We start from the raw sequence: 20,556 nt of genomic DNA, 5'->3' as shown, positions 1-20,556 counted from the left end.
ACCCACCTGTATCTTTGCCACAACCTGGCCTGATCAGGTGCCGAGCCGGGGGAGGAAGTCTTGAGCAAGCAGAGCTTGGTCACAGTCGGCTGACAGAGATGCTGGAAGTACTTCAAGGAGGAAGAACAAGGGCAGGCAGCCCTCACAGAGGCAGAACTAATGGAAACGACAGAATGTTAACAAACAAGGAATGAAAAGTCCATGGAGAAGCAGTTTTCTGAAATTCAGCAGAAGAACCAAAAGCAAATGGCCTCTGCTGGGGACAGCATTAGTGCTTTGAAAGGACACATTGACCCACGCAGAGCCAATGGCAAAGACATGGAGATTCACGTGGAAACATTAGGAAAGTTGGAGTGTTGGTCCAGGAGACCTCACATGCAGAGCATGGGGAATGCCAGGAGGAGGGAGGGAACAGATGGAGGAGGGTTTCTAATGGAAGCCATCTCAGTAGTCATCTTCTGCTCAAACATGCTCTCTCCTGATGTGGTATTAAGCTGAGGGTAAAGGAATCAAAAAGTCACAAAACCGCTAAGGGAAAGGTGACTGAGGCAGAGGGATGCTGTCACCTGTCCTGGTTTTTTGGAAGCTGGAAGGGTGAGAGATGAATGTTCACTGAGATCCATTAATGTCTGCAGAGGGAGAAGCTGGGAGGAGACCTGATCATCACCTGGCAGAACTCAGGACAGGTTGGGAAAGGCAGGTGTAGTGGAGGTACCTTTGAAGTCAGTGGTGAGAGGGAGGTGAGACTCAGCATAGGAGGACTGATGGCAATTTGCATGCGGACCTGATTCCCAGGCCTGAGCATCTGGCACGCTCCGCCTCTTCCGCTGCACCAGGAGACTTGAGAGAAATTCTGGGTGGTTTGAACTGGTAAGGCTTCAGATGTAGGGTTTGAGACGTATCAGAGGGCGATGAGGTGCTTTGTGAGACCTTATAATGAGGATCGTAGAACAGCTGCTTACTCTCAAAGGTGAGGACATCTGCCTTCTACCCCTCCTTGACTTGCAGGCTGTTGGCAGCCTGATTTCCATGCTCTTGACCAGAGTTTGGAGATTAACCTCGGGGAAGCTGATCCTATCCCCACAGGGGCTGGCCATTTGCCTGTCTCCTACTGTAGCTCAAGAAACCTTGCCCCATATTCCTGTATTGGAGCCCATCCATCGTGAGCCCCACTCCTGCATGCAGACCTTCCAACAACACTTCATTGCATCCTCTTAAAATATAAATGGACAACCAAGAATCACCAGATACATAAGGAAACATAGAACTCAGAAGTCAAGACTCGCCAAGAGACAAGAGATGCTCAGCAGACACAGAGACTTAATTAGAAACAGACAGTTCATGGAAAAAGAAGTGAGGATGACTCCTCAACCTGTGAGTAAATGCCGAATCTTCCTTATTATTAGAGGAGAGCACCGCATACTCCTTTTCACAAGAGAAACTACACTGAGTGTTCTTTCTCTCTCAGCACACTGACAGCATCTGAAACATGTTCTGTGGGTGAGGCTGTGGGGCAGCTGGCACTGTCCTGTGCTGCTGGTGGGAATGGCAGAGTACTGTGACTACTATGAAGAAGAATTTGGCTGTATCTAGAGAAATTCCGTGTTTTTACCCTTTGTCCCAGCCATCTCAATTCTTGGATACACTGTCCAAAGATCTGTTATTGGTAAAGACGTGAGATGACACGTGCGTGAGGCATCATTTGTTAACGGTAAACTATATACAGCAGACTAGCTGGAGAATTGTGGTCACCCTTGTGTTTTTCCTTCCTGCTGTAACATTACAGCAAACTCAGTGGTTTAGGACAACACGCATGTATTCATCTGACAGGTCATGTGGGTCAGGCGGTCAGGCTCTTCGTAGCTGGACCCCCTGCTCATGTCTAACAGGGTCAAAGTGCAGTTATTGGCTGGTGCTGCAGTCCTTGTCTGAGGCTGAGGTCATCTCCAAGAGCGCTGATTGTTGGTAGAGTTCATTTCCTTGCAGCTGTAAGACTGAGGTCCCCACTTTGTTGCTGGTTTATGGCTGGGGCTTGCTTTTGGATTCTAGGGGTCGTCCTTCCTCTCCATTGGCAATTCACAGCAGAGCCATTTGCTTTTTTCCTGGAGGCAGGTAGTTGCCCTTTTTATACCTTGAATCCCCTCCACCCACTCAAATGTCTTTGGCCTCACCCTTCTGCCACCAGGAGTAGAAAGGCCCATTTTTAAAGGTTTCAGCTGATTGGGTTGGGCTCGTGCAGGTAACCTACGTAGTTTGAGGATGATCGAATTGGGACTTTATTTTTTAAAATTTTTTATTGGAGTATGGTTGCTTTACAATAATTGTGTTAGTTTCTGCTGCACAGCAAAATGAATCAGCCATACATATACACATATCCCCTCCTTTTTGCATTTCCTTCCCGTTTAGACCACCGTAGAGCACCGAGTAGAGCTCCCTATGCTCTACAGCAGGCTCTCATTAGTTACCTGTTTGACTCGTAGTGGCGGATATATGTCAACCCCAGTCTCCCAATTCGTTCCCACTGCTTTCCCCCCTTAGTGTTTATATGTTTGTTCTCTACATCTGTGTCTCTTTCTGCTTTGCAGATAGGTTCACCTCCATTATTTTTCTAGATTTCACATATGCGGGCTAATATATGATCCTTGTTTTTCTCTTTCTGACTTGCTTCATTCTGTCTTTCAGTCTCTAAGCTCATCCACGTCTCTGCAAATGAAATAATTTTGTTCCTTTTTATCTTGAAAGTCCCTTCACTGTTGTACTCAGATTAGTGTTTTGAATAGTCAAGGGGTAGGAATGATGGGAGAGATGTTTTTAGAATTCTTCGTAGCCATGGTCCCCATGATGGAGGACTCTGCAGCTGTGAGAATGGACAAGTGGAATCTCCGTACACGGCCATGGACTGATCACAGGACATATTATCCTGAGAGAAGCAAGGTGCAGGAGGGTACTTATTATATACTCACTTCTGTGTAAGAACGAGGGAGAAAATGGGAAAGACATATGCACTTAGTACTATTTTCAAAAAGAACAGAAGGATAAATTAAGAATGAACCAAATGGCATTTTATATGGAGCAAAAGGCAGTGGGGGACGGGGTAGGGGTGGCAGCTCTACTTTGCATATACCTGCTTTATGATTTGGATTTAAGTGTCAGGTGAATGTTTAATTAAAAATAAAATTAAATAAAGCAGTCTCTAAAACTTGAAAAATAATTTGGTAGTGTGTGATGTAACTCCAAAGAAGAGATATTGAAGTGTATAGAGAACACCAATTGTTTGGCAGTGCAGTTGATTCTTGAACAACACGGGACTGAACTTTGCAGGTTTATGTACATGCAGGTATTTTCCCAATAAATATAGACAAAACTACAGTCTGCGGTTGGTTGACTCCTCAGACGTGAAACTATGTGAACATTGAGAGCAGACTAGAGCATCCACGGATTTTGGTATCAGCAGTGGGTCCTGGAACCAAACTGGTGGTTCCATATGAGACATCTTTCCTTTCAGTTGCTGTTCCTCCAGTAGCCATGGATCATTTTTCTCTGTTGTCTTAAAGGCATTTTCTTTGTCTTTAGGATTTAGGAAAGTTTAATTGTTATATATCTTTAGTGTGAGTTTCTTTGGGTTTCTCCTGCTTTGAGTTTGTTCATTTTAGTCTTCTGCTAAATTTGGATATTTTTCAGGCATTATTTCTTCAGAGACTTTTTCAGTCCCATTGTTTCTCTCCTCCCTTTCTGGATCCTGATGATATAAATAGAAGGCATTTTGTTATTGTCTGGTAGATCCCTGAGATGCTTTCTTTAATACGCCTCTTTGTATCTGCTTTTCAGATATTGTGAATTCAGTTAATCTGTCCTTAAGTTTGCTGATCATGTTTTCTATTACCTGTGCTCTATTCTTGAGCTGGTCCATTGACTTTTCAGTTTTGGTTTTTGTAGTTTTCAAAAGTTCTGTAGCTTATACTAGTTATTTTAAAAACTTTTTTCTCCTGATATTTTCAATTCTTTCATTGGTCTTTCAGATTGTTTGAAACATTTTTATGATGCCTGCTTAGAAATTCTTATTAGATCCTTCTAGCACCTGGTTCATATTGGTGTTAGCATCTGTTGACTGTGTTTTTTGATTCATGTTGTGATTTTCCTGGTTTTTGCTATGGTTTGTGATTTTTAAGATTATATCCTGGACATTTTGCCTGTTACCTTGTGTAATAGGATGTATCTTCATCTCGCTTGGTGTTAAGTCTTGTCACTGCCAGGGGAGGGACGAAAGTCCCACTCATCACTGGGCCCCATTGATAACTAACCTGCCGGGGAAATCAGATTGCTGTTTGCTTCTCCTGGCTGGGGAAGGGAAGATCAGCTTCTTGCTCAGACACGCTGTCACTGCCCCTGCAGGGAGACTGGAGAGTGGCTTGCTTGGCTGGGCAGGGAATGGAGGGCCCACTGCCTGCTGTCTTATAGGTATTATGCCTACAGGGGAATCAGGTCACTGTTGCCTGCTTCCACCAGGCAGAGGATGGAAGGTTAGAGCCCTGTTTGGCCTTGCCTACACCTCCCAGCTGGGAGGTTGGTATGTGTCCCTTTTTGCTTTGATGCCCAGGAATTACACCAGTGTGCATATGAAATGCAACGTTGAATATAAATGTTTGCAAAAGGGAGGCAGGCTTCAGGTTAGAGAGATGTTAAAATTCTCTGTGATGAGTTCATAGAGAAAATTGTTCTGTCTTCCATACCTGTGCCTTGGAACTCTGTTAGCAGCTGGATGTTTGAGCTAACGGCAATGCTACCCGTCTGCCTGAGAACTGAAACCTCACATCAAGAGCCCACGATAACCTTTGCTACATTTGGTAGATATTTTTTCCTGCTTACCATCATCACCGTCAGCCTTTTATGGATTAAATTTCAGGACATTTTCTATGATGTCAGCTCTCAAATCTATCTTGCATGACAGACAGTGAAATTGAGCTGTCAGGATTAGATAAAAAGGATATGATAGCCCCCAGATGTCCACCTATTTCTCCAAATGGCTTCATACTCATATTGAAAATGACGGGAGATAAAATAGGGTCTTATGTTTCTCTAGAAATGATAACCCTTTTAGGGGATGAAGAGCCTTGTAAGTTCATTGTGTAGTTTGTTATGAGCCTGAAATGTCAATGCCTCCTGATGGATCAGGTTTTCCTAGACTCTTTTTTCCCCCTTCCCCATAGCATTGCTATTAATATGGTAATCAGTGGGGGAAAAATCTGCTTTGATCTTAAAAGGAAGATTTAAAAAAAAATTTTAGTCTGTATAATTGGTTAACTGTGTGGGAAAAATTATTTTCTCAGCCTTACACCATACAAAAGTCAATTCCAGATGGATTAAAGAATTATATATGAGAAAGAAACTCTAAACAGCTGGAAGAAAATATGTTTAAATATGGGCAAGGAAAGCTTTTCTGAGCAGAAAAGCAATGAAATAAACCATAAAAGGAAATAATGATAGTTTGGCTATATATAGTTTAGAAACTTTTATATGCCCCACAAATCAGAAGTAAAATTTCATGCTAAGAAATTCTGTGAAGTTTTGCATCATATGTAATAGAGTTAATCTATGTAAAGAGATTCATAAAGATAGTCTCGAGTAAGAAGTGCAAATTAAAATGATAAATACTTTTTCTATCCATTATAATGTCAAATTGAGGAAAAAAACACCTACCACTATCTTATATCCTAAGTACAGTTAGAGGGGCAACTTTTGACTAGTTGGTGAAATTACCTTTTTGAGGGCATCTGAGCACAATGACAAATGTGTATCATGAATCCTGATGATTCAGAAGTTCCATTGTTATAAATAAACTTGAATCACAGAATTGTACTTTTGTCAAGTACTTGAAGGATATGACCCAGGTTTTTGTTGGTTGCTTAGAGTTTCCTTAACTTCAGCTATTAGATACAGAAGTATCTGGGCTTCCCAAGCAGTGCTAATGGTAGAGAGTACGCCTGCCAATGCAGGAAGAGACAGAGATGCGAATTTGATCCTTGGGTTAGGAAGATCACCTGGAGAAGGAAATGGTAACTCACACCAGTATTCTTGCCTTGGGAAATCCCATGGACAGAGGAGCTTGGGGGACTATGGTCCGTGGAGTCTCAAAGAGTCGGACACGACCGAGCGGCTGTGCACGTGGAAATCCTGCAGGTTCTTCAGAGACTCCCCGAGGTCCTTGTTGACCCTGTCCACACTGTTTGGCAGCAATGTAATATTTCCTTGGTGATTGTGATCACTCACTCTTCATCAGTAGAGTGATCCTCTCCATCCCCCAGATGGAATTATTTTGTCCTCTGGTGGAAACCATTCTTGCTCGGAACCATTCCAGCAGAGCTTAGCATCGTGGAAACTGTAGGTAAAAAAAGCAGTGAGTGGGCTGTTAGGTGTAACAGTGAGAGGTAGTCAGTCCCACTTCTGCCTCTCAGTTACCACCAGACCCGTGTGTTTTGATGATGGGGAATGCTAAAGCCTGTATTTTGTTTGCTGATTGAAAACATTGCTCCTCATTGTTACAAGACCCGGTGTTGCGTTGTGTTGTTTCCCAGCTGGCAGCACCACTGAGCTTGCAGTAGCCATTCTTCTTCTCAGTTACGCCAGATGTCTCTGGCTGATGGGCTACTTGCTGAATAGTGAATTGCTGTTAATAAGTTTCTTGATCAGATAGAGTGTTACTTTGATTATCATGATGATAAATAAGGCATTTCTTTGTCTGTGCTTAAAGGAGAGTTTACTGCCCCTTTCATGCACCAGTCTGTTGCTAGCTCACTGGCTGGTCTCCCCAGGTTATGGCCTAGACTAGGGGCACAGTGTTGGTTTCTCGTGTTGGCTGGATGGGCAGGATCTCGGTCATAATTGAAGAGGAGCATTCTTTTTGCTGAGCGCATATATGTCCTCTAATACTGCCACCAAGGCCCCTCTGGATGAGGGCCCATGAGCAAGCCCTGGGGTGACTGGAGAAATAGTGTTGACTGACATTTGCAGGTTGTGTCATCTTCTCTACCTGAGTGTAGAGAGGCTTCTCTAAAGTCGTTGTCCTTTAGTGGGCATCCACGCGGTGCACAAATGTCATCATGCTTTGTGCCCATTCTGAGATGTCCACTCACATAGACCTTCCTCAGAACTTCTGGTCACCAGTTTTTAACTCTTTTTATATTTTTTTAAGTCCCTGGCCATTAATAGAAGATTCAAGCTGATAGCCAGTGCCCATGCATCAGCAGGCATCAGTACCTTTAGCCATGTCTCAGTTTGAACATAAAGTAAAACAAAATGTGTTGGGTTTCCTTTTCAGGGACTCATTTGATTTCTTTTGTCATGCTGGCAGCAGTCTACCTTGATTGGCTGCCAGTGTATTGCAGTGAACCATTCACTAACCAGGCTCAGTGATTTTCTTGTTGGGTCAACTGCTTATAAATAATTCTTTATCAGGATCGAGAGAGGAGAGACAGTGCTAAAGAGAATGTGTCAGAGGACTCTGCACCACCTGTTCATCCAGCTTAGTAGTTCTTACTGGACCTGTTCAGCTTCGCTCTATATCAGTGCCCTTGATGATGGGTTACTGCTGTGTGTGCCCAGCCGTAGTGGCTTGGTGTGTCCGGTTAATGATACAGTTAGTGATGGGTTACTCATATCATGTGATCGTTTGATGTCACTCGTCACGTTCATCCTCTATCAGGGGCTGTTTCTCAAAAGAACAGCGATCTGCAGATGAGAATATGACTTAACTCTAAAACTTGGCAGCTAAAACTGTTAGCTGCTCTAACAAAATATCAAAGATTGGTGGCTTGTAAAGGGGCTTCCTTGGTGGCTCAGATGGGTGGCTTATAAATGACATATATATTTCTCATAGTTCTGGAGGCTGGAAGTCTGAGATTAGGATGCCGTTGTGGGTTGGATGAAGGCCCTCCTCTAGGTTGCAGGCTTATCCTTGTGTCCACACATGGAGGAAGGGACTAGGGCCCTCTGCGGGCTCTCATTTATAAAAGCAATGATTCCTTCATGAGTGCTCTACCCCCATGACCTAATCACCTCCTAACATCATAACATTGGGTGTTAGGATTCTAGTTAAATTTGGTGGGCTGCTATCAGACGATAGCAGCCCAAAGACCTGTGTTGTGATTCATGTATTGGTGTTTTCCTGGGGGCCCCATGTAAATATCACGTGAATATTCCCACAGGATTACCCACAAGACGCTGCGAGTATCAGTAGATGAGCTGGGTCCTATGGCCCCCGTGGCAGAACTGCTCACACTGCGGATGGGGATTGCAACAGAGCCTTCATTCATTCCAGCTCCATTAAAAGCTAGGAGGTGTATGGGTCTCTCAGAAAAGGAGTCAGAGGGGCACAGTCTTCTGTGGTGTATGTTGCCGCCTAGGTTCACAAAGCCCACTTTTTGGTCATAATCTGTAGAAGATGCAATAACTTGTCTTTGCTCTGGAGGGATAGCTCAACATGTTCTAGATTGTCGAGCCCTAGAAACTTCACTGGGGCCTAGTAGACAATGGATTTTTATGGAGTTTATCTCTCTCTCAAATGTCTTACTAAGCCAACTGAAGTTCCTCAGGTCCATTAGCCTAATGTCTTAACGTCATCAAAGTGTGAGTGTACAAGTGTGATGTTGGTGGGACATCAAGACAATGCAGATCTTTGCTGACTGATAACCAAGAGCAGGCTTGTTGGCAGAGCTCAAAGGCAAGGCCCTGAACATTTGCTGTTTGCCGTGATGAGTAACAAGCAAACATGTGCTGATGGTTCTTCCGTATTTACATGTAGAGAAAAGCCTTTGCCAGGTCAATAGCAACTATAAGATCCCAGGGCAGTGCTAATTTGCTGCAGTAGAGGTACCAAGCTGAAATCACAGCTGCATTTGGAGTCACGACCTGTTTCTATTTCGGGTAATCCACGGTCAAAGTCCATCATAGTCCTTTTTCTGAAATTCTGCACAGACCAAATAGACAAATGGACATATAATAGATTTTTATCATCCCTGTGCCTCTCAGTTTTTTTTTTTTTTTGATGTTGCTATCAATTTCTGTGATTTGGTTTTCTATGGATATGAGTTAATATCTTTTTAGAGAGGGGACATGTCAGGAACTGCTGTTTGTCCCTTTTTTTTTTTTTAAAATCATAGTGGCCCTTGCTGCAGAGATCGTGTAGCCCGTGTATGGATTCTGCTGATTGCTAAGTATGTCTATTCCTAAATATCTGTTACATTTTGAAACTGCAGAAATAAACACAGAATAGATCTGTATATATGGTGTGTCCCTGTAATTTAAATTTAGATCAAAACTATCACCTGAGCATCATAGCCCAAGAGGCAGCAGCTTTAATTACAAAGAAAAGTATTGGATGATGAGCTTGCTGAAGGTCCCTTATTTTTCTTAATATATATATTTTATTGAAGTATAGTTGATTTACAGTGTTTCAGATGTGAAGCAAGGTGATTGAGTTCTACATATAAATTATATTATTTTTGAAATTATTTTACATTACAGGTTATTACAAGATATTGACTGTAGTCCCTGTGCTATGCCTTTGTTGCTTGTTGCATATCTGTTTTTTAATAATTAGAAATCTAGCATTTTATTCATACTAAGTCAGACAAGTGGAATCAAAATGTCATAAATTTTTTCGTTAGGCAAAAATTCTCAAGTTTTCTAAAAGGATCCCTTATTTATTTATTGAAGCATAGTTGATTTACAGTGTTTCAGGTATACAACAAGTAATTCAGGGATATATATACACATGTCTTTTTTTCAGGTTCTTTTCCATTATAGGTTTTTATAAGATATTGAATATACTCATGTGCTATATAGTAGGTCATTGTTGTTTATTTTGTACATAGTAATCTGTATCTGTTACTTTTAAATTGCAAATTTATTCCTTCCCCCAAAATTCCGTATTTAAGATACACATTTTCTCTGAAGGGAGAAAAGTCAGTTATTAAAAAATGTGCAATAGATAGATACTAATGGGTTTAGATTGAAGTGAAGCAAGGAAGAGTGTGGTGTTTTGATTTTCTGGAAGAGTATATGGTCTCAACAAGGAACCATTTGTGAGGTGGTCCAAGGCGAATCCAAATGGGATGGGTTAGCCACAGTTTGCATCGTACACAGCATCCAGCTGCACACGGGAAGGTCTGCAGCAGAAGTCGACAGTGGAGTGGTCCGTTGGTGGGCACAGTGGGTCCAGGAGGACCGGAACGGGGTAGGAATGGGGGTGGGCAGGGGTGATGGCATCCTGGAGAATCCCGGACTAGGTTAAAGGAGCATGCCTTCTCTGCTTAAAAAATCCGTAGGATTGATTTCTCAGAACGTGGATGTGCCATCTCTCTGAAAAAGACTACTGGCGTCTCATCTGTTCACACCATTTCCAGGCAGTCTGTTCTTGTCTCTCCAGGTCCTTCCTGTTTCTCCTCTTCACCTGCACACTCTTAACTGCTAAAGGCCTATCTGGCTTCCTTCCTCTCTCATCATTTATCTGTGCCATACCAGATTCATGTTCTTCAAATGCCACTTGCATCAAGTCATTGCTTTGCTTTAAAAATTTTCCCTCCTGCAGTCTTCCTGGGATCCCTCTCCTTGTAGTTACCATGGTCTTTGTGCCGGGTTTGCTGGCACTAGTTTCTTCAAAAACTGTCCTTAGGTTTGAGGAACTCGCCTCTTCTTATCAGTTCCAGCGCCTAAACTTGTCTCGCTGCCGTTTGGAGCTGAGGGTGCTGCCGGGGTTCTCCTTGCTTCCCGGGCAGGTTTCTCCTTCATATGTGCTTGCTTCTCTCCCCTTACATCTGCACCGTCATCTTGACAAAATTCTTGGAAGGTTCTAGCTGTGAATGGTACAGCTTCCTCTTTTTAGGGATAATGTGGATTTCCTAAGGGGATGTGGAAAAAAGAGAAGTAAAATGCTTGGGTTCAGCTGGTCAGCTTGAACCAGAATTTTCCTTTGCAGTGAAAGGGCTCATGGTAGGAGTTAACATGCATTCTTTGCTTTCTTCCCACCTCAGTCTTTCCTTCGTTGGTTCTCCCTCTTCTGCATCTTCCTGGGCCCTCTGTTTCTCTTTCACCACTGGCTTAGGGTGATTTCATCCAATCCAGTGGGTTCAAATAGCTTGGTATGCATCTGTGTGACCTCTCCAAACTCCAGGTTTGTATCATCTTTACATATTCAGTGGCATGCCCAAGACGAATCTTCGAGTTGCCCCAAAGGAACCCAGTCCACTGCCTATGTCTATCTCCACTCCCAGGCTTCCTCATCTCAATAACACTTAGATTATTGTTCAGCTTGTCAATCTTTTTAGCTTGATACCCTTGTAGACCACTAAGAAATAGCATTTGCAGTTTGGTTGTAGAGAAATTGTAAAGTGTTTATGGATACTATACTCAGACGTCTCCACATTTTATTTCCTTCATAGGATGTGAGTTCTTTTAGTAGCTAATGTTCCCTTGTCTGTGGAGTCAATTCATTCTCCTATAGCCTGTGTAAACACATCCTGCAATGGGAAGGCATTGGAGAGGGCATGAAGAAGTGGAGCATCATTCTAGAGTGAGTTTTATATTGTTATGGATCCCATCAGTCTTTTATTTCTCCCAGCAGAGGTAATGGATATTTTCTTATGTTTTAACAGTCTATACTAGTGGCTGAAAGTGAATAGTTTTTCCCTTTAAGAAATGGTATGTCATACATGGTAATTAAGGAGCACAGTATTAAATTTTGTAATAGATAATGTAGATTTTAGAAAAAATTGACTCCTCAGACACAAGAATAAATTTACTTTTTCTACTCTATAAATTTTGATGGAAGTTCTTTTGCATTCTTCAATGTCCAAAAGATAAACATTTCCATTTGCTCTGCGCCTTGTTTCTGTTATTTATTTGGAGGATTTATTTATTTGGATCCCTGTTACTTATTTGGAGGATTTCCTGGAACAGGGAAAGAAGCCCACTTTTGAATCATCATCATCTCTGGGTGGATTAAGGTGGTCCAGAGTTACATGTAAATCCAGTCTGGAGGAGTTTAACCCTCGGTCTCAAAGTAATCCTTCCACTTCTCACAGACTGTATATATAGAGTCTAACGCTCATCAGAAAGCAATTGGGCCTGTAAGAGGATAAGATGATATGATACAAAGAACAAGCGAGATAAATTACAATATCCACAGAGGTTCCAGAGAATGGAATTAATCACAAAGTTACCTTAAAATAACCATGATCAGTATATTCAGGAATTTGGAAAATGGAGAATTTCAGTAGAGAACTAGAACTATAAAAACAGAGTGGATATTCTATAACTGAAATGCAGAACTTGCAGGATTGGGTTAACTGCATATTAGAGCTGAATAATATACTGTTATATTGATAGCAGTATTAATAATATTAATAATTAATAACAATTAATATATGGTTCTGAATTCATCTGGGACCAATGAGGAGAGAGAGAAGGATGGAAAATATGGAGAAGAGCAGAGGAGACATAGGAGAAAACAGTGAGGAAGTGATGGTTCTTACAGTAAGTGGTAAATGGGTCATTTTGATATCAGTATAAGGAAAAAAGCTGTAAATTACTCTGTGCATAGAAGTTAACTCATGTCAATTTAATTCATGTAAAAAGAGAAAACAAGTTTCCAGTAGCTAACACATGAAAATGTCTTTATTACCTTGGGATAGACCAAGATTTGTTTTTTTTTTAAAGCAGGACACAACAGCACTGTCATAAAATATTGATAAACTGGATTACTTTAAAAGTAAGATCTTCGGTTCACCACAGGGATCACTGAGAAAGTAAACAAGTCCATAGCATAGTGGAAAGTATTTGCTACACATATAATTGATGTGGTCCCTTAGCTAAAATGTATAAAGCACCGAAGAGCAGATAATACAAGAGAAAAATGAGCATAGACTTGAACAGGAAGTTTACAAAACCGGTTATCTTCAAATGGCCAATTAACACATGAAAAAATTGTGGCAGGAATGCAGAGCAATTGAACTTCTTACACCTACCTGTTGGAATGTAAATTTTCATCACTTTGGAAAACTGAACATCAGCAGTGCCTATTAATCTAAAGCCAGGCATACTTTATGATCCAGCGGTCTCACTTCCAAGTATATATCCAACAGAAATGTTTCCATGGATCCAGCCTAAGTTATGCTTGGTAGTATGCATGAGTTGAAACAGCCTCAGTGTCCATCAACACTGAAATGAATAAATTGTGGTATATTTACACCCTCGAATACTACTCAACATTGGGCATTTGGACATGAACTTTAGCATCCCGATCTCTAGGATGTTTCTCTTAAGCCAGTTAGTTTCACCAAAGAGCATTCCTGCTGTCAGCCTGGGATGCAGGGACCTGGCTGCCTGGGTGTGGGGAGCCCCCTGGGGAAGGGGGCTAGAAGTCCTGGTATTTGTTCAGAAATTCACCTGGACTCCCTGTTTTGTTTGGTGGCCCCTGCTTTAACTTGGTTTGCTTTCGCTTAGTCTACAACCTTTCTGCTTTACTTTCTTTTTTTTTGTTGTTAATTTTTATTTTTACTTTATTTTACTTTACAATACTGTATTGGTTTTGCCATACATTAACATGAATCCACCATGGGTGTACATGCGTTCCCAAACATGAACCCCCCTCCCACCTCCCTCCCCATAACATCTCTCTGGGTCTGCTTTACTTGCTATAGAGAATAAATTTCAAACTTCTGCCTGTGTACAAGTCTGATAGCCGTCACTTAGATTCGTTGGGTAGAAAAGGTAATCTACAAATGAAACTGCTTTTTAGTCAGACGTTGCCAAAAATTTGTACTTTTGCTCCTTTTCTTCCACCCTTAGTTTTAGAAATACCTTTTCAATGCATAGCACCAGGGCAAGTGTGTCTGCCTGGAGAGGCAATGGGATTGGATTCCTTTTAAAATCCTATGATAAAGCATTTTCCAGTGGATTGAAGACTTCATTGTGAAAGACAAAAGGAGAAGAAAGAAGAAGAGGGACAGTTCTAGACCATATAAATAATGCCTTCAAATTGATAACAAAAGACCAGCAACCCATGGGTGAATCAGCAGAAGACCTGAACAGGTATGGCACAAATAAGAAAATCTGAACAACAGAGAAATATCAGAATATGCCTACCATAATAATTACTAAAGTTTGCATTAATACCACAAGATCAGTTCAGTTCAGTCAGTCATGTCCGACTCTTTGCAACCCCATGAACCGCAGCACACCAGGCCTCCCTGTCCATCACCAACTCTGGGAGTTTACTCAAACTCATGTCCAATGAGTCGGTGATGCCATCCAACCATCTCATCCTCTGTCGTCCCCTTCTCCTCCTGCCTTCAATCTTTCCCAACATCAGGGTCTTTTCAAATGGCGCATAAGGTGGCCAAAATATTGGAGTTTCAGCTTCAACGTCAGTCCTTCCAATGAACACACAGGACTGATTTCCTTTAGGATGGACTAGTTGAATCTTCTTGCAGTCCAAGGGACTCTCAAGAGTCTTCTCCAAAACCACAGTTCAAAGGCATCAGTTCTTTTGTGCTCAGCTTTCTTTATAGTCCAACTCTCACATCCATACATGACTACTAGAAAAACCACAGACTTGACTAGATGGACCTTGGTTGGCAAAGTAATGTGTCTGCTTTTTAATATGCTGTCTAGATTGGTCATAGGTTTTCTTTCAAGGAGTAAGCGTCTTATAATTTCATGGCTGCAGTCACCATCTGCAGTGATTTTGGAGCCCAAAAAAATAAAGTCTGACACTGTTTCCCCATCTATTTCCCATGAAGTGATGGGACCAGATGCCATGATCTTTGTTTTCTGAATGTTGAGCTTTAAGCCAACCTTTTCACTCTCCTCTTTCACTTTCATCAAGAGGCTTTTTAGTTCCTCTTCTCCTATCATAAGGGTGGTGTCATCTGCATATCTGAGGTTATTGATATTTCTCCCAGCAATCTTGATTCCAGCTTGCACTTCCTCCAGCTCAGAATTTCTCATGATGTACTCTGCATAGAAGTTAAATAAGCAGGATGACAATATACATCCTTGACATACTCCTTTTCCTATTTGGAACCAGTCTGTTGTTCCATGTCCAGTTCTAACTGTTGCTTACTGACCTGCATACAGGTTTCTCAAGAGGCAGGTCAGGTGGTCAGCTATTCCCATCTCTTTCAGAATTTTCCACAGTTTATTGTGATCCACACAGTCAAAGGCTTTGGCATAGTCAGTAAAGCAGAAATAGATGTTTTTCTGGAACTCTCTTGCTTTTTTGATGATCCAGCAGATGTTGGCAATTTGATCTCTGGTTCCTCTGCCTTTTCTAAAACCAGCTTGAACATCAGGGAGTTCACGGTTCACGTGTTGCTGAAGCCTGGCTTGGAGAATTTTGAGCATTACTTTGCTAGCATGTGAGATGAGTGCAATTGTGTGGTAGTTTGGGCATTCTTTGGCATTGCCTTTCTTTGGAATTGGAATGAAGACTGACCTTTTCCAGTCCTGTGGCCACTGCTGAGTTTTCCAAATTTGCTAGCATATTGAGTGCAGCACTTTCACAGCATCATCTCTCAGAATTTGAAACAGCTCAACTGGAATTCCATCACCTCCACTAGCTTTGCTCGTAGTGATGCTTTCTGAGGCCCACTTGAGTTCCCATTCCAGGATGTCTGGCTCTAGGTGAGTGATTACACCATTGTGATTATCTGGGTCGTGAAGATCTTTTTTGTACAGTTCTTCTGTGTATTATTGCCACCTCTTCTTAATATCTTCTGCTTCTGTTAGGTCCATACCATTTCTGTCCTTTATCGAGCCCATCTTTGCATGAAATGTTCCCTTGGTATCTCTAATTTTCTTGAAGAGATTTCTTATCTTTCCCATTCTGTTGTTTTCCTCTATTTCATTGCACTGATCACTGAGGAAGGCTTTCTTATCTCATCTTGCTATTCTTTGGAACTCTGCATTCAAATGGGTATATCTTTCCTTTTCTCCTTTGCTTTTCACTTCTCTTCTTTTCACAGCTATTTGTAAGGCCTCCCCAGACAGCTGTTTTGCTTTTTTGCATTTCTTTTCCATGGGGATGGTCTTGATCCCTGTCTCCTGTACAGTGTCACAAACCTCATTCCATAGTTCATCAGGCACTCTATCTATCAGATCTAGGCCCTTAAATCCATTTCTCACTTCCCTGTATAATCATAAGGGATTTGACTTAGGTCATACCTGAATGGTCTAGTGGTTTTCCCTATTTTCTTCAATTTGAGTCTGAATTTGGTAATAAGGAGTTCATGATCTGAGCCACAGTCAGCTCCTGGTCTTGTTTTTGTTGACTGTATAGAGCTTCTCCATCTTTGGGTGCAAAGAATATAATCAATCTGATTTAGGTGTTGACCATCTGGTGATGTACTCCCAATTTATCCCTTCCTACCCTTCTGCCTTTGGTAACCGTAAATTTGTTTTGTAAATAAGTTCATGTGTACTGTCTTTTAGATTCCATAGATAAGTGATACTGTATTTGTCTCTCTTTGTGTGACTTTGTGAGTTAGAGAATAGGATGAACAGCAGAGGTGGCCTTCTCTGGGAATGTTCTCTTAAGATCTGTTCACTCCAGAAAACAGTGTCTTCATTTTGGTGGTGGTATTTAATTTTAATAATTCTTAGAAGCAACAATTATTAGTGATAAAAGCAGCTACCATTTCTTGAGTATGTACCTTGTGTTAGACCACAGACGATTTTCTCATTCAGTCTTCACAGCAGTCCTGCAAGGTAGGAATTGTTAACCCATTTATAATGAGAAAACTGAAGGTATAAAGAGCTTAAGAAATTTGTTCAAGATCATGCTGTTAGAAGGTGGTAGGGCAGGGAATGAGAGCCAGATTTATTGAAATCTCTGTCAGTATTGTCAAGTTGAAAGAGTGACCCTACTGAAGGAAAGGAGAAAAACAATTTAGAAATCATAATGGGCCACGGGTCATAATAAAGTTTTGGGATACTTCTGTGGTGTTGCTGTTGATTTACCTCTTGTTTAAAGTCACCGTGACTTGGCATAGTAAGAAAATGGAGGTCTATAGGTCTTACGAAAAGGAGGTGATATTTTTGCGAACACTCACCATTTATTATCTGGTAGGGTATGTTGTGTAACTGAGTGTTACATCACCTAAATTTTTTTTTTTAATTGGCTGTGTAGAGCAATGATACTACTTCATGTTTTCAAATCACTTAAGTTTTGAATAGATGACTCCTACTCATGGTTCATAAACCAGAAAAACTCAAAAAGTAAGAAGGTTGTCATGTATGGATGTGAGAGTTGGACCATAAGAAGGCTGAGTGCTGAAAGATTGATGCATTTGAACTGTGGTGTTGGAAAAGATTCTTGAGAGTCCCTTGGACTGCAAGGAGATCAAACCAGTCAATCCTAAGGGAAGTCAGTCCTGAATATTCATTGAAAGGACTGATGATGAAGCTGAAGCTCCAGTACTTTGACCATCTGATGCAAAGAGCCGGCTCACTGGAAAAGTGATGGGAGTGAGACCAGATTGTGGTGGGTGGAAGAAGTTAAGAGGAGCAAAGGAGATATTGGATATAGATTGGTTTCTTAAGAGGTTTGACTGAGGAAGGGAGGAGAGAGGCAATGGGGCAGTTGCTAGACAGACAGGAAAAGCATTTTGTTAAATGGGAGAGAGTGAGTATACAAAATGGAAAAGAAGGAACTGGCTGTTTCAGGATTCTGAGAAAAGGGAACTGAATGTGATCCAGACAGAGTTGCAAGGAGAGAGAGGCCAGTGGTTGTGGTGGGAGGAAAGGAGGCCAGGATAGGACACACAGTAAGTTTAGATTTTGGAAGAATTTCTTCATGATGCTTTCTATTTTCTCTGTATAGTAGGAGGCAGAATCACTCACTGAGAATTTCATAAGAGGGTGGAAATTTCAGGGTTTAAAGGGAAGAAAATTTTGGAGATAGGCGAGGTGCTGGTGCTGTTTTGTGCCCTTGAGTATTGGTGTCATCCTTTTACAGTGGAGCAACTCTTCTCCATGTTTAACTTCAGCAGCCTCTCTGCAGACGTACAGGATGTGTATAGATCGCTAGATTCATCCAGATAATTTGACTACACGGATGCGGGAAAAAAAAAAAGTGTAATGAAATGATAGATGGTGGGATGCAATCAAAGCAGGAAGTAAATGAGGAAAAGGAAGTGCTTTTTGGGAGATGTGATGGATTGGGAGATGATGTCATGGATTTTGAAAGACGATGTCATGGGTTGGGAGGCAATGTCATGGATTCAATCAGTGGAAGTTCCCTGGAGTCTGAGGAACTATCACAGTGGAAGAGTGTGCAAGCAGGAATAAGAGCAGATTATAGTCAGTATATTCAGAGGGCATATTTGAAACACTTAGCTTGGAGGGGCTACAGTTAAATGCTGGAATCTTTTAATGTTGGAGAAAGCTTTTCAGCAGATGGCGAGACTGGGCAGGGAGATACCAGGCAATGCATCTTGTGGAACCAAGAAGGAAGATGGTGTTTTCTGGTCCTGCTCCTTAGTTGGGCTGATGGGGCAGGTGTCAGCTGATCGAGAAGTTCCTGGAGTGGCTGCTGTTTGCTTGGAAGCTCCAGGCCACAGCGATAGTGTGTCCTGCTGTGGGTTCCCGGGAACTCCAGGCTGCCTGGCTCCCCAGGCTGATCTCATTCATTTTATCACATCTTCTATCATATCCCATTTTATGGGAAGCTTTTGGATTCTGCTTACTCTGAAATAATCAGGTTCTCATTTCTTCAGTTTACTTATCCTCATGGAGCTCTGTGCTCTCTGTTTTTTAAGTCATAGTGATATATTTCTATGGATTCATCAGGATTTACTCTACATTTTGAGCAGGGTCTTGTATTTGTTAGAGTGTGACTAGGGCTTTAATCAGCAACTGAAACAGAGATGCCAGCTGGCTTATATGGATCTTAAACTTTTGATTTGGTTTTATTCCCAGGTCTTTACTAATAGAGCTGGAAATAATGACCAGCAAGAAGGCAAAAGGATGCGTAAATCTACTAAGAGAACCACATAAATGCTGAGTGTTAAGATTTCAGTGTATGTTATGTATGTGTATGGTGTCCAGAACCACCCTTTTCTGGTTTCTAGTGGGAGTTTTGGGAAGCAGAAGTTGGGTGGAATGATGATTACAGCAGAGCTGGAGAGATGGTTGATGATGGCAAGGGGAGTCCAGCAAGGGGGATTGCAGTCAAGGGGCCTTTGAAGTCAGGGAGCTCATAAGAGTTGCAGGGACTGGGAACTTGGGCAGTGGGTCTAGCAAAGGGAGGGAAGCCTGGGCCCAGCAGTTTTCAACAGTACCCTTGGTACCCAGAGTGATGGTTCAACAAGTCCCCTGGTTCTGGATCGGAGGCTCTTGGTTCAGAGACGAATGATAACAAATGCCACTGGTTTGAAGAAGAAATAAGTTTATTAAGAGACAGATATCATTAATCCAGAGGACAAAGGGCAGGTGAAATCCAGATGTTCAGATGGTATCTGCTCTCTGTATTATATCCAGTGCTGAAATGAATCATTTTCTTTGGATTTATATATACAGTTTAGTGAAAGAACTGGAATTTCTATGTCTTGCCTGGGATTCAGAGCAAGTTTAGGACTAATGTCCAACGAAGGTGCAGACAACTGGTGGTTCTACTTTGAATCTTCAAAATGCCAAAGCCCTCTTCTTTCCAGATGCTTTTGTTTGCCTTTCATCTGTCATCTGAAGAACGTGGGGTTTCTTTTAACGGGCCAAAAGCAAATGAAGTCAGGGCATCGTTTTGTAATAACACTGGCAGAGATATTCAGAGTTGCCTTATTTTCTCTCTGCATAAATGTCTCCATTTTTCTAAGGCAGAAATAGACTGTGCTCGACAAGTCGCTCCATATCTAAATGTCAGCATGATGGGGACGGTGCCCCCTGGAAACACTTGCCATGGTGGTATTTTCGGGCAGATGCTATCAACTATTTTATCATGAGAGGTAATCTTTGGCACTTCTCTGTGTGTAGACTGGTGATGTACATCGAGAGAGACAGCAGAAAGACCACTCCAGGCAAGGAGCAGCAAAGCGGCAATGAATACCTGTCCCAGTGCCTTGACCTGCTCATCCGTCACATGGTGCAGGAGCTGCCACGTATCCTGGGTAAATTGGAGTCTCGTCCATCCTTAGGCCCCTTTTGCTTACCTTTTGCGACTTGGCTTTTGGGCATCTCTTCTCTTTTTGTTCTTGATGGTCTATTTTTTGCAGGCGAGTGCAATGACACTTCTTGAATGTGTAGTTTCAAAATTTCAACGTTCCCTATCTGTTATCATAAATATTTTGTATCAGTGACATGATAGAGGCAATGAGTAGGCTAAAGGGCTAAATTAGGTTACATTGAGGTGTCATCTTGCAGTCCTGGAAAAGAAAAGGAAAGCATTTTAATTGCGGAAAATTGGACTTAGGCTATCATTTTAGGAACTTTCTCAAAATTTCTCTTTGCACAGTTCGGAAGAAAAACATTTTTCCTTCAGGTTGTAACCACAAATTTATTTTTTCTTAC

At 41.8% G+C, this 20,556-nt stretch overlaps 1 protein-coding gene across 1 annotated transcript in view; it reads left to right on the top strand.

The window, feature by feature from the left end:
- ULK4 (unc-51 like kinase 4) overlaps positions 1 to 20,556 on the top strand; it is a 489,483-nt gene that overhangs the window by 118,704 nt on the left and 350,223 nt on the right. Inside the window, exon 22 of the mRNA XM_068982354.1 lies at positions 20,023 to 20,156. Coding sequence (XP_068838455.1) covers positions 20,023 to 20,156 — 134 coding nt within the window. The remainder of the gene's footprint in view (positions 1 to 20,022; positions 20,157 to 20,556) is intronic.

Source organism: Capricornis sumatraensis, chromosome 10, assembly GCF_032405125.1.
Source record: "Capricornis sumatraensis isolate serow.1 chromosome 10, serow.2, whole genome shotgun sequence".
In the NCBI taxonomy this organism is placed as follows: Eukaryota; Metazoa; Chordata; class Mammalia; order Artiodactyla; family Bovidae; genus Capricornis; species Capricornis sumatraensis.
Note: the sequence above shows the minus strand (reverse complement) of the source record. Positions and strands in the feature narration are given on the sequence as shown.